The 14316-nt window shown below is 43.3% G+C and overlaps 1 protein-coding gene across 1 annotated transcript in view; it reads right to left on the reverse strand.

Annotated features, from left to right (window-relative positions):
• Window positions 1–14316, reverse strand: part of MYOM3 (myomesin 3) — a 71027-nt gene that overhangs the window by 17197 nt on the left and 39514 nt on the right. The window contains exons 14-25 of the mRNA XM_043506007.1: window positions 13689–13816; window positions 12653–12836; window positions 11478–11652; window positions 10066–10187; window positions 9192–9379; window positions 7994–8120; window positions 6818–6996; window positions 6626–6740; window positions 2357–2513; window positions 1638–1747; window positions 855–899; window positions 209–345 (exon numbers count right to left, since the gene is read on the reverse strand). Coding sequence (XP_043361942.1) covers window positions 209–345; window positions 855–899; window positions 1638–1747; window positions 2357–2513; window positions 6626–6740; window positions 6818–6996; window positions 7994–8120; window positions 9192–9379; window positions 10066–10187; window positions 11478–11652; window positions 12653–12836; window positions 13689–13816 — 1667 coding nt within the window. The remainder of the gene's footprint in view (window positions 1–208; window positions 346–854; window positions 900–1637; window positions 1748–2356; window positions 2514–6625; window positions 6741–6817; window positions 6997–7993; window positions 8121–9191; window positions 9380–10065; window positions 10188–11477; window positions 11653–12652; window positions 12837–13688; window positions 13817–14316) is intronic.

Here is a 14316-nt window from a genome sequence, read left to right on the forward strand (position 1 = left end):
GCTCTCTCTCAGACCACTGGGGCACGGTGGGGAATCAAGCCCAGAGTTTTCGAAAAGAGGAAGCATAAAAATACGTCATAGGAAACAATAGGCTTCTGAATCAATGATCTCCTCTGAGCTCTGGTTTCATAGAGACAGTCTAGCCCATTATGAAGACGGGTTAGAGGAAGTCACGCACACGTTGGGAGTTTAGAAGGAACACACGTACCGGGGTGCTTGAAAGCTCCTTCCCATTGAAGATTAAATGCAACTCTGCCTTTGGCGATAGCTTTTCCACCTCCAGCCACAGACGCACTTCTCCTTTCTCAAGGATATCGATGTTCCACCCGGAGATCAGCTCAATCACTGGAAGGAGAGGGAATGTGGCTGGTCATGTTTAAGGATTTAGGATAAAATCCTGATCCAATGGTATCAGTTGGAGTTTAGATACTGATCTCAATGAGGTCAGGATTTCACCCTTACTGTGCATTATATTTGAATCTAAATCCTTCCCATGCTATCAGATGTCACTTTGGGCACAAACAAGGCTCCTCCATTCCTGTCTATCATGCTCTTTGTTGGAATGACTACCATATTGTCTTTCCATAACTTAGGCCAACAACCTAGCCTCATAAAAAAGCTATCATTCAACCCCCAACCTGGAGGGCCAGTGGATGGCTCTTCGTCTAGTCCCTCCCCATTGACCTGTCCAGCTTGGGTGGCCCTGCCAAGAGATCAAACTCCTGCTGGCTTAACTTCCAGGCACACAACTCCCAGGCATGCAATTACCACTGGCACACAAAAGTCTTCCCACAGTCCCCAGGAAAGTCTGTGTATGATGTTCCCAAATGCCTGTTGCCACTAGTTCAACTTACATGGGTTTCTGATTTCATGACTAATTTTCCGCAAATTGTCCAGTTCTGAAAATGCAAAGAACAGCACAGGACTTATATCAGTGAAGCCAAACTGAAACCACAACTCATTATCAATTTATCTTGTTAACAGACCCTTCATCATCCAGTCAAATAGTCCATAACAGGTACAAAACAAGTAATAGTTGAAGGGATTAAGAAGCTGGGAAAATAATATCCAATGCTGGCATCAGTTAGAGAAACAACTTTAAAAAAAAAAAAGCCTAAATTACTGTGATGTTGTGGTAATATGCAAAACTCCGAGGCCTAGTCTACACTAGAAAATTAGGTTGTTTATCTATGTTGGCCAGATGTGTGAAAAATCCACACCCCTGATCAGTGTTGTTAAGCCAATCTAAATCCCCATGTAGACAGCACTAGGTTGACAGAGGAATTCTTCTATAAGCCTTGCTACTGCCTGTCAAGGAGGTGGATTAGCTACGCTGATGGGAGGGATTCTCCTGTTGGTATAAGTAGTGGCTGTGCCACTGTAGCATTTTAAGTGTAGACAAGCCCTGAGGCTATGAGAACATTTTCTTTCTGATGCCATATGTCATGACCTTCAAGTTCTCATACTGTAGGAGTAATCAGTCACATCTGGCCATTTAAAGGATAGGAAATTTCCTTTCTAGTCCCATTATGTGGCACCACTTCTTCTTCTAAAGGTCTGGGAAGAGCTTTTGCCCAGCCATTCAGAATTAACAAATTACAGCCGGTGGGAAGATATTTGTAATGAGGGATTTTTACCTTCCTGGGTTAAAGTATGGCTGGCAGAGATCTCATCATCTACATCAGTTACCTCCACTGAATATGTCCCCAGATCCTTTTCTGATGCATTTTTCAGTATGAGTTTAGATCTTGAAGAAGAAAAAGAAACACAGTAGGGGTCTGTCTAAAATGGGGCTATTTGAGAGGAGATTGCAACATAGTTTGTAAATCTAGAGGAGCTAACATGTAGTAATTTGAATGCAACTGTGGGGGTAGCACAGCCAAAATGTCTTAAAGCCTTAGCAGAAGAACAACTCTGATTCTTCTTTTCTGTGATGCTCAAGTCCTAACTGAGTTCCACACATCATGGCCTCTGCATTTGGAAGTCAGGACAGTAGTCCAGATATGCTTGGGAAGTAAAAGCAATGGGTCAAATTCATCCCTGGTGTAACATCAGCAGTGTTGTCTGGAGTTCCTAATAAGATTGGAAGTTTGGGTTCATTGTCAGATGTGTCATAAAAGTGCAAATGTTTATCTGAGGTTTGAAGGGCGAGAGGAAGGATCTTACATTTTCCATACTGGTTCTTCAACCATCTCTAATGGAGAGGTTGAACATTTGGGTTGGGAGGTTGAAAGCTTTGCTTTCCATGATTTCTCTGGAAAATATTTGGTCCTGATGTTTTCCCCAGCTTAGTGTGTAAACAGTCCTCTGCCCCACTTTCCAACACTCATTTTCCCAATGTGCATTGCCCACTTACTTGTTGCCTTTATTTTCAGTTCCGACTCGGTTAGGATCTGTAGGTCCCTCATAATCCTTTGACCAGATAAATTCAGAAGAGTCACACATATCAGGAGTTTCAAAGGCCATGTAAATAAAGCCCTCTTTGTCCACTCCCAGTTCAATCTCATTTGTGCCTGCATAAGAGAAACAAAATTTTGGAAACATTAGGAAAAACTTTCTAACTATAAAGATAGTTAAGCACTGGAATAGGCTTCCAAGGGAGGTTGTGAAATAAGAACATAACGGCCATACTGAGTCAGACCAACAGTCCATCTAGCCCAGTATCCTGTCTTCTGATGGTGGCCAGTGCCAGATGCTTCAGAGGGAATGAACAGAACAGGGCAATTTTGAATTATCCATCCCCTGTCATCCAGTTCCAGCTTCTGGCAGTTGGAGGGTTAGGGATACCCAGAGCATGGGGTCCCTGTCCATCTTGGCTAATAGCCATTGATGGATCTCTCCTCCAGGAACTTATCTAATTCTTTCTTGAACCCACTAAACTTTTGGCTTTCACAGCATCTCATGGCAATGAGTTCCACACATTGTGTGATGAAGTACTTTCTTTTATTGTTTTAAACCTGCTGCCTATTAATTTCTTTGGGCGACTCCATACTTCTTGTGTTATGTGAGGGGGTAAGTAACACTTTCCTATTCACTTTCTCCACACCATTCATGATTTTATAGACTCTATTATATCCTCCCCTTACTTGTCTCTTTTCTTAGATGAACAGTCCCAGTATTTTTAATCTCTTCCTATGGAAGCTATATTCCACACTCCTAATAATTGTTGTTGACCTTCTCTGCACCTTTTCCAATTCTAATATATCTTTTTTGAGATTATGGTGATCAGAATCACATGCAGTATTCAAGGTGTGGGCATACCATGGATTTATATAGTGGCATTATGATATTTTCTGGTTTATTATCTATCCCTTTCCTTATTGGTTCCTAATGTTGTTAGCTTTTTTGACTGCCCCTGCACATTGAGTGGATGTTTTCAGAGAACTATCCACGATGATGCCAAGATCTCTTTCTTGCATGGTGACACCTAATTTAGACCCTATCATTTTGTATGTATAGTTTAGATTATTTTTTCCCAATGTGCATTATTTCATACTTATCAACATACATTGAATTTCATCTGCCATTTTCTCACCCAGTTTTGTGAGATCCCTTTGTAACAATTTGCTGTCAGATTTGGATTTAACTATCATGATTAATTTTGTATCATCTGCAAATTTTGCCATCTCACTATTCACCCATTTTCCCAGATTATTTATATTGAACAGCACAGGTCCATGCACTGATCCTTGAGGGACCCCGCTATTTACCTATCTCCATTGTTACCATTTATTCCTATCTTTGTTTCCTATCTTTGAACCACTTGCTAATGCATGAGAGGACCTGACCTCTTATCCGAGGACTGCCTACTTTGCTTAAGAGCCTTTGGTGAGGGACTTTGTCAAAGGCTTTTTGAAAGTCCAAGTACACTATATCCACTGGATCACCCTTGTCTGCATACTTGCTGATACCCCTCAAAGAGTTCTAATTGATTGGTGAGGCATGCTTTCCCTTTATAAATGCTATGTTGACTCTTCCCCAGCATATCATGTTTATCTGTGTGTCTGATAATTCTGTTCTTTACTATAGTTTAAACGAATTTGCCTTGTACTGAAGTTATGTTTACCAGCCTATAATTGCCAGGATTGCTGCTGGAACCTTTTTCAAAAATCAGCATTACATTAGCTACCCTCCTATCATCTGGTAGAGAGGCTGATTTAAGTGATAGGTTACATACCACTGTTAATAGTTCTGCAATTTCATATTTTAGTTCTTTCAGAACTCTTGGGTGAATATTATCTGGTCCTGGTGACTTATTACTGTTTAATTTATCAATTTGTTCAAAAACGTCCTCTCTTGACAACTCAATTGGGGACAGTTCCTCGTATTTGTCCTGTGAAAAGAATGGTTCAGCTGTGGGAGTCTCCCCCACATCCTCTGCAGTGAAGGCCAATGCAAAGAATTTATTTAGCTTCTCTGTAAAAGCCGTGTCTTCCTTGAGTGCTCCTTTAATGCCTCAATCATCCAGCGCCCTCACTGAGTGTTTTGCAGGCTTCTTGCTTCTGATCTACTTAAAAAATATTGTGCTGTTAGTTTTTGTGTCTTTAGTTAATTTCTCTTCAGATTCTTTTTTGGCCTGCCTTATTTTACTTTTACATTTGACATGCCAGTGTTCATGCTCCTTTCTATTTTCCTCACTTGGATTTGACCTTCAATTTCTAACGGATGCCTTTTTCTCCTCTAACTGCCTCTTTTACTCTGCTGTTTAGCCCTGGGGGTGGTTTTTTATTGTTTTTTCTTTTTTGGTTCTCCTACTATTTTTTTATTTGAGGTATATATTTAGTTTGAGCCTTTATCATGTTTTTATATATGCATGCAGTTTGCAGGCATTTCACCCTTGTTGACAGTTCCTTTTAATTTCCATGTGACTACCTTTCTCATTTTTGTGTGGTTCCCTTTATTGAAGTTAAATACTATGTGGTGGGTTTCTTTGGTATTTTTCCCCTACAGAGATGTTAAATTTTATTACATTATGGTCATTATTACTGAATGGTTCATCTATTTTCACCTCTTGGACCAAATCCTGTGCTCCATTTAGGACTATATCAAGAATTGCCTCTCCCCTTGTAGGTTCCAGAACAAGCTGCTCCAAGAAGCAGTCATTTATGGGTCCAGAAATTTTATCTTTGCAGCCCTTCCTGAGGTTATGTATACCCAGTCAGTATGAGGATCATTGAAATCACTCATGGTTATTGCATTTTCTGCCTCTGTAGCCTCTCTAATCTCCCTGAGCACTTTATAATCACCGTAACCATTCTGGTCAGGTGGTCGGTAGTATATTCCTACTGCTATAGTCTTACTGTTCTAGCATGGAATTTCTATCCACAGAGATTTTATGGCACAGTTTGATTCATTTAGTCCCCATCACTAGAGGTTTTTAAGAATGGGAAAGACAAAGACCAGAGAGGGAAGGCCTAGGTTTATTTGGTTCTGCCTTAGTGCAGGGTGCTGGACTAGATGACCTCAGGGTCCCTTCCAAGCCTACATTTCTATGATCCTTTATCCAAACAAAGCAGGACACAGTGTCCACACAGATGACTTCACCTTTCTCTCTCTCTCTCTGGCACACAGTGCAAACAAAGATGGGTTCTGAATGCAAAGAAAGACGGTATTCTATATTTTCAGAGAAGTCCAGAGCTATATAAATTAGCTCATTTCTGGCCACTGATTTGCTCATCTATATCCTTTAATCTTGTCACTCCATTTGCTGTTAAAAATAAATAAAAATGGAACTAAATATTTAATAAGCAGGTTCTTATCAGAGTATTAATAAGATTTTTAGAGAAATCTGTCTTGGAGTACCCCGTTAAAAATCACAGCATGGCATCTCTGAGATATGTAGCAAACTCCCTTCCTATGGATGCTTGGGCTGTAGTGATAGACAATTTTTTCCCCTAAAGGTAAGGGTCAAATTCATCCTCGGTGTAACTGCATTGGAATAAAATAATGTGTTTATGCCTGGGCTAAATTAATCTCATTTAGCAGGACAGAACAGATTACATCCATGCAGACTGAAACACAAAATGGGGCCATTTTTATTGCACATGGTCCAACTGTGAAGCATGTTAATATGCACTATGTGCAAGCCAGCTGGTCCCTTATACTTAATCCTGCCACAGTGTGGGGGGCTGGAGTAGAGGATCTTTTGAGGTCCCAACCCCAATCCCCAGCCCTACACTCCTGTGATTCTTTTTGCACTGCAGGTGCAGTGGGTATTCTCACACAAATTGCAAACGTTTATCATAGCACAAGATGAACTGCAAACTCAGCTAGTCAGTAGTGAAAAAGGACGGTCCATTGGGTAGGATGCTCGCCTTAGACTGTGGCACACTGTGTTCAAATCCCTGCTCTTCCACGGACTTGTGTGTGAAGTGTAGCAAATCACTGAGTGTCTCTGTACTACAGGGAAATCTAGCATTTCCGTACTTCACAATGTGCTGCGAGGAAGGATAAATGTGTTGGAGATTATGAGGTGCTTGAACCCTATGGTAACAGGGACAGGGGACGTATTGTAGATAGAATACTCTGTTTTCCCTTCACTCTTCAGGCTGTGCAATTAACCCTAGTGTCTTTTTATTGAGAGGCACTCAACAAAGACAGAATTTGTTCACCCTTAGGCTCATACCTGGTTTGGTTTCAACCACCACAGGATCAGAGGGGATGGAAGGTAGACTAATCCCTGCCTTGTTCAATGCCCGTATTCGGAAAATGTAGCATTTCCCCGTCTCCAGGTCAGAAACCTGTGGAAACCCAATGTAACGAATTAACACCATGCTAAATAATAAGGAACGCTTGCCTGCTTGGCTTGTATACAAACCCTCATGTGGGTGCTGGCTGTCGGCTGCTTATTTAGTTGCTTCCATTCCTCTGACCCCTCTTCACAGACATCAATGTAATATCCAATGACTGGACCTGCCCCTGTATACAACGGTGCTTCCCAGTGCAGCATCAGGTTTGTGTCCCGCACCTCGGTGAACCTCACATCATAGGGGGGGCCTGTTTGGAAGAAGGGCAGACTGTCAAACAGGGACATCAGAACAGACGATGCAGTAACGTGCCTCTGGTGTGAACCTCAGATCGCAGAGGGCAATGAATGAATGGTGGGCTCAGAAGAGGTCCTTTCTCCAGCAGGCTTTGTATGAAAGTGGCCACGTTGTCCTATTTAACGTCATTTGTACTGATGTAACGTACAGAGAGGTTTACATAGTGCGTCAGGGTTCCCCATTCTCTGGCAACAGGATTCCAGAGCATGGGGCTCCCAACTGGCTACATGGCGTAGTGTACAATGATCCTTCCTCTTCTTTATTATTTGTATTACTGTAGCACCTAGGATCCCAGACATGGACCAGGGTCACATGGTGCTAAGCACTGTACAAACAGAACAAAAAGATGATCCCTGTCCCATAGAGATTCTCCTCATGCTCTGAGGATGGGATCTCAGAGCCTGAGGTGCCTGCTTTATTTTTTAGCAGATGACTTATTTTTTCCCTGTGTTCCTTTAGTACAGTCCCAGGAAACAGGGTGCCCTAAACTAGGGGCCATGGGGAGCTGCACCTTTGTGCATGCCTGAGGTAAGAGGTGCTTCTCCGGGACCAGCATGGTTTGTATCTCCTTGCCTGGTGACATGTATGCTAACATTTTAGTGAAAGGGATTCAGATTCCCAAGTCACCTGCGTGACTGGGAGATGGGCCCAAGCTGCAAAACTCTGGCATGGATTCCAACCCCAGCCTTCCCAAAATGTAGAAAGAGCTCTGATAAGGGCTTCTGGTTCTGTCTGCTATACAGATCACAATACGGCTCCTGATCCAAACTTCCCCAACGTTTAGTATATTTGAATCCAGCATTCTTACCGAGCTCATCAATATGACCAAATCCATAGTTTTCCAAAAATTTCATAACATCACAGAAGAGTATGTCAGTTTATCTTATGAAAGGGGGCTAGTTAATGTCCCTAGAATTGTTTTCTAGCTGTTGCTGACATGTTGTCCTTACCTGTCTGTGGCGTCGTCCATTCCTCACACTTGAACAAGTCACTGGGTTCAGATACTTTCCCCACTCCCGCCATGTTTGTCGCACAAGCACGGAACTCATAGAAATGTCCTTCATTGAGGTTGGTAACCTTTGAGATCAGAAGCAAAGAGATTATTAGCATAGCTTTGTATAGTACAGTGTGTTTGTAATTAGGATCTTTAAGGGCATGTTTTTAGGATGGCATGGAAAGGGTTTATAAAAACCCCTCCCAACCTAGTAACAAAGAGCGTTTGTAGATAATTCAGTGCATCTGTTAAAAACATCCCGCGTACACATTGTATTAGGAAAAAAAAGAGCAACCTGCCAATTAAGATACCCCTAAAACATACTGTTGCCCCTTTGGCCTGAGTGGTTAGCCAAAATGTGGGGTCTTGCAGAGTTGTTTCTGTTAGGAGGAGAAATGAGTGATATGAGTCAGGCATAGTCTTGGTGTAATCTGGTGTGTTTACAAAAAACTTACATAAAGTCTTGTTTCCCTGAACAAAGTAGAAACAAACCACAGCAGGCCGGTTTTTTTGCTCAGAAATCCCTAACTCTGCCACTCCTGTGAGCTCCATGCCCAAGGAGCCATGTCCCTCTACTTCCGCTTTGAGTCACACTCACAGCTGCTTCTCCTGGCTTTCTGCTCTAACACACACAACCTGCAACAGATATCCTACACCTCGCAATCAGGGAAGCTCTTGAGTCCACACAGCTGAGCTCTGACCTACTGTATGGCCTAGGTCCTCGGGTGGTAGCCCCCACATACCCATGCCATAAAGAGGCTTGATTGCTCTTTCTGTTGAGCCAGAACGAGACCTCACAGGATCTTAGTAACCCTGTAGAATAATTAGTAAGAGGCATGTGTGATGCTGAATTATGATGAATTAAGAATAGCAGCAACATTGTATTACTCAGAACTCTCCAAACAGCCCCAGATGCACTGTGCATCAGACTGTGGGACAAACTTGAACTGAATTGCATCCCCCAGGTCCAGCAGAGAAGTTGTCAGACTTACTGGGGACACTCAAAGGTGTGGGATGAGGAACAGGGAAAGAGCAAGATGGGGAGGGGGTCTGGGCTACAGAAAGTTAAGGCTGGAGGAGGAAAATGGCTCACCTCTTCATCTAGCCACCACTCCCTCACACAGAAATGAAGTATTGCATTATGAAATCAATACCTTGTAAACTCGTTGAACAATAGGTCTGATGTTGACTTCATGCCAGTATAGCTCAGCAGCATCATGCTGATCTAGGAAGTAGCCCAGAATCTTTTCTCCTCCTTTGTGCTTTGGGGCTTTCCACCCAATAGTCATGTCGTTCTTTCCACAGCTCAGCAGGGCAAAGTCACGTGGGGCTGACGGACGAGCTAATGGTGAGGACAAAAGAGAGAGGAAAATAGATATTGTATGAAATAGATTTGGGATCCCACTGGCGATCCAGAAAAGAGCTGTTGATGTTGAATCAGTGACAGTGACTTCTCTGTGCCAGCCATGTTCACACTGGGCTTGATTTTCATTTGCTAAGATCCCTTTACACTACTTTGGCAATGTAAAAGGGCCTTCAAATGGGCCTAATTTTCATTTAAATTGTTTGTGGGGAAACTCCTGGATGTTTCGGAGCTTTATAGTTTTAAGTGGTGCAGGGCAGATGCAAGAGAGGGTCAGGGGAAGGCAGCAGTGTGAGATAATGGAGAACGATGAAGGTACGTGACATGACTGCTGGGAGGCTACTAATGGGATCTGCACTGGAGAAGTGGAAGATACTGAACCAGATTCTCTGCTCTCTTGCATTTTGTGTGGTCACTTACACCTGTGCCAAATGCATGCAATGCAATGTGAAACACTAACAAATCAGAGTGATAATGTTCTACAGTCACTTTGCACAAGTGCAATGAGGAGACAAGCTGCAAGTCAGGAGAGAATAAAGCCCCCTCTACCTCTGCCTGCCTAGGGGTGGGATCATTTACAAGTGGCTAGACCCAGCTGTGCATAAAAGATACATTGACGAGGGAGCTAGTTTTCTGTGTGTGTGCATGTGCAATGCAATACTTACAGATAGCGGGCCTCACAATGATGGGGTCAGATTCTGGTGAGCTGTCACTCACTCCTGCTTCATTGACAGATTTCACACAAAATACATACTCCTTCCCAGGCTGAAGCCCTGGAACAGTAAACCTATGAAAGATCATTAATTTGCTTGCACGTAGGTGTTCAAAGTAAGGCAAAGAGCCCTTTGGAAGAAAACGGCATTTCAATAATTTTATCAGTGTGCTACAATTTATTTCTATGTCATGCGGTTCTTTACCCCTATAGCTTATAGCACATTGACTCACAAAAGTGTTACCTATAGAACAATCAGTAAATAGGGGGTCAGATTTTGAGAGTTATTGAGCTGATTCTAGGCACTACAATTCCCAATGAAATCAATGGAAATTGTGAGCATTTGGCATGTCTCAACATCTGGATCCGATAAAAGACACTTTAGTGAAGGCCTTCTGCACCGGGGCAAACTTGGAGAGAGAGGGTGTTTACTGGCTGTCTCCCAGCTCTTCTTATTGGATCAGAGTCTCATTCACACTAAGGTCCCTGCCTGTGGAAAGGGGACTTAAAGTTTACACTCACCTTGAGACCTCTTTGTGCTGCCGGACTGCTGTAAATCAGCCTTTATGTAAATGAGAATCCGGCCCCATTGAGTTTCAGCCTGACAGGTATCTATCCTCTGATGCCACCTGCCCTTTGTGGGCACCAGTGCATTTTACTCATGGGGTGACTGAGCATGTGCTGAGCATCCCCTAAAACGCATTCCCCGAGAAGCATCTATTTCAGACCATGCCTGCCCACTGTCCAAAATTGCACTTTCTGAGGCAGTGTGGCCTAATGGATAGACCACTGGACTGGGATTCAGGAGACCTGACTCTGCCACTGGACTGCTGGTGACCTTGTACAAGTCACTTTCCCCTCCCTGTGCCTCAGTTTCCCCATCAGTAAAATGGGGATAATGATACTGCCCTTCTTGGTAAAGGGCTATATAAGAGCTAGGTATTATTACAGGCATTTTCTAATTTCATTAATATCAGGCTGTATAACAAGAGGCATTCCCTTACTCCCCATTCTCGAAAGATGACACATTGTTAAACCATAGAGCAAATACAAATGGTCTGTCATTCCACAGACACAGCAAGATCTACCTCCCCAGTAATGACTGTGTTCTGACAACACATGGAAACATGTGCTACTTTGCTGCCCCACATGTTAACTTGCCTCAGATGTTAAATTAAATCTGGACTTTCCAAAACCTGAACAGTAGTTCGGTTCTAAAAACAGGCAAAGGTTTCAGATGTGTGTTATGTGTGTGCATATGTGTAGGGAAATTCTTTTTTTATCTGCACTCCATTCCTACCATAAACACAGAAATCCAAGTGAATGCACCATATTTGCTGAATGTAGGTCAGTTGCTAAACTCACTTGTTACACGTCACAGGTTTATTGTTGACAGTCTGCCATTCATCTGTCCCAACCTCCCGACAATATACATAATAGCCGAGGGGCTCCTGATCCTCCTTCAACTTATCCCAATGTACAACAACAGACGTCTTGGTGTCTCTGAAAGCTAGAACCTGAGAGGGAGGTGGGAGCGGAGCTGAAAAAGGGGGAAAAATGGAACAAAATAAGGTCATTCTATTTATAAATTGTAACTCAGTTCCAGGGGTGACTTGGGATGTTTGATATCCTCATGGCCAGGGCATCATTTCCCAAAGCAGAGCACAGTGTCTTGACCCAATCTCCTGATTGCAGCCTGTGGGTATGTCTGTTTATCTGTCTCTAGATTTATAAGGCCCCATTCTCCTCTCACACCATTGTAACTCCATTGATAACACAGGAGTTACTCCTGGGGTTTATACCTTCCTAAATCAGAGGAGAATCAGGCCCCAATTCCCAACTCCACATGCTGTATTGGGGACGAAATACAAAGGTCACACTAGATAGGAGCAGCCAGAGGCACAGAACACCCTGAATGAACTTCAGACCACCTTCAAACGAGAGAATGAAAAAAGCCAACACAAGGCCTAGTGGCCTAACTTTGGCATGACACGTGGGAAACATGGGTATGAGTCTTTGCCTCCTCGTATTCTAGACATCTCAGCCCAAATATTACACAATTATCGCCCCCAACCAACATCCCACTGCTGGGATTATCGCTGCCAATTATCGCCCCAACCAACTGCTGCTGCCCATCCTGGAGTCCCCAGAGACTGACTCCGTCACCCACCATTGTAGAATAAGGCTGTGGCCTTCCTTTTTGTGCTGCTATGTGCTACATCTGTCTTAGAGCATGCACGACACAGGAGACATTTGAGCAAGTCCCAGAAATATGCTTGGAATGGAATATAGGGACTTGATCTATTTCCTCTTTTTAATAACTTTAATTCCAGCCTCATTGGTTGGTTAGATTTACACTGTGTGCTGAGCAACTGCAGTGTAATTAAGTGTGCATTTAAGGCTTTGAGAGACTTCCTGAAGTCCAAGTGAGAGCTGTAATGGTGTATCGCAGTGCACAAAGGAAAGAAAAGAAGCCAATGCTAGTGTTATAACATATCACCTTTTCCATGTTATTAGTGTCATGCTTTTTATATTGTTACCTAATGTTGTTCCAGCAGTAATGGGCTCACTGGGCAAGGATGGCTCGCTTACTCCGTATTTATTAGCAGATCGCACTCGGAAACAGTATGATTTTCCTTTCACAAGATCAAAGAGTGCAAATCTTGGGGAATTCACCACCATCTCCAGATTCACATTTTGCCAGCTATTGCTGCCAGCAATGGACTGGAAAGGAAAAGATGGCAATTTACAATCCAGAGAGATGAAAACTGTCTGGAGTGGTTACTCCCCTGGTCCTACAACGTAACTGTGTACTGTTTTGAGAAATAAAGATCTTCTTTACCTGAACTAAATATTTCTTGGGGGCTAATCTAGCCCCTTCCTTGTCGGCCACAAAGGGCCTCTTTGCAGCAGAGGTGGTGCAGTGCTACTGTGCAAGTGGGGAATGGATGCGTGGGGGTAAGATATGAATGGAGCAGGGGGGGGACGATGGGAAGCCAGAAGATTTGGTACCTCCCATCCTCTAGCTTCCTAGTAGCTTCCCGCATGTGGCCTATGGAAGGAAGATTCCTTCCTCCCCGCCTGCTTGTTGGCTTATCATCATGGGCCAGGCATCAGGATCTGGATTTTCGCTCTTTTAAATTTAGTACTATTGAAAGGTTGACAGAGCCATTTCGGAGGCAATAGGCCTTCAGTTACCCACACAATGTGCACAGCACTGACAGTTTCCCCACACACTGCCCTCTCCATTTGTCTCGTTCCAGATCAGGACTGGCCATACTTAGGAGAGAGAGCATAACTCAGCATCTATACCTCATTTCCTCTCTGCTGAGGCTACCCTCAAGGGCACCAGTTGTGCTAGTGCCTTTGTGATGTGCAAAGCCTGTCTTCAAGGAATTGAGACTCACCCACTCATTGTACACAGCCCGCCACTGACAAGCCATCAGCTGGTAAAAGCATTCTGTCACTACTGACCTGTGCTGGACTCTGAGCGGTATCCTAGAGGTGAAAGGGGATGTATTCCACTGCCAGTCTCCAGAGTGGTAATATTTACCCTTCCATAGATTATTTCCTTACCTTTTCCACATAATAACTCAGTGTCTCCTTGCCTCTGGGATCTGGTTCATCCCAGGAGAGGGCCATGTAATCTTCTCTGATCTCACTCGCGTGAACATTGGTGGGTGTCAAAGGAATTTTAATCTTGCCTGTGGGAAGCCAGAATTTGATACCGGTTCAGTGATAACATACCAGGAAAGGAGTCTCCTATTAAACAGGGATGTTTATGCTTTTTCAGTATCAGGTAAGCTCCTTTGGTGTAAAGGAGAAGCCTTTAACCCTTTGCATGCATTGGGGATATAGAGGCAAACTTCCTCCTATGCATTCATTTGATTGTCAATGTTCTGATCATTTTTAATGATAAATTATTTCATTCTTTGCTCTCATCTTCTTATTTAAATAAAGGGATGTAGCTGTCGTCATACTCTCACTTGCTCTGGAGGTACAAAGGGCCCAGGATCTTGCCTTCAGTGTCCACCTTTGTGTACATTACTTTGCCAGTGTCTCTTTCCTTTTAACCAAGTTTCAAAACACTAGAGGATTTTGTGGTGCACATTACCAGAACCTTGTGGTCCTTCTTAATCCTATGGCCATGTTCTTCAAGCTCCAGATACAACTCCCTCTCAGGAGTTGAGCTGGTAACACAGAG

Source organism: Dermochelys coriacea, chromosome 19, assembly GCF_009764565.3.
Source record: "Dermochelys coriacea isolate rDerCor1 chromosome 19, rDerCor1.pri.v4, whole genome shotgun sequence".
NCBI classification, from domain to species: domain Eukaryota; kingdom Metazoa; phylum Chordata; order Testudines; family Dermochelyidae; genus Dermochelys; species Dermochelys coriacea.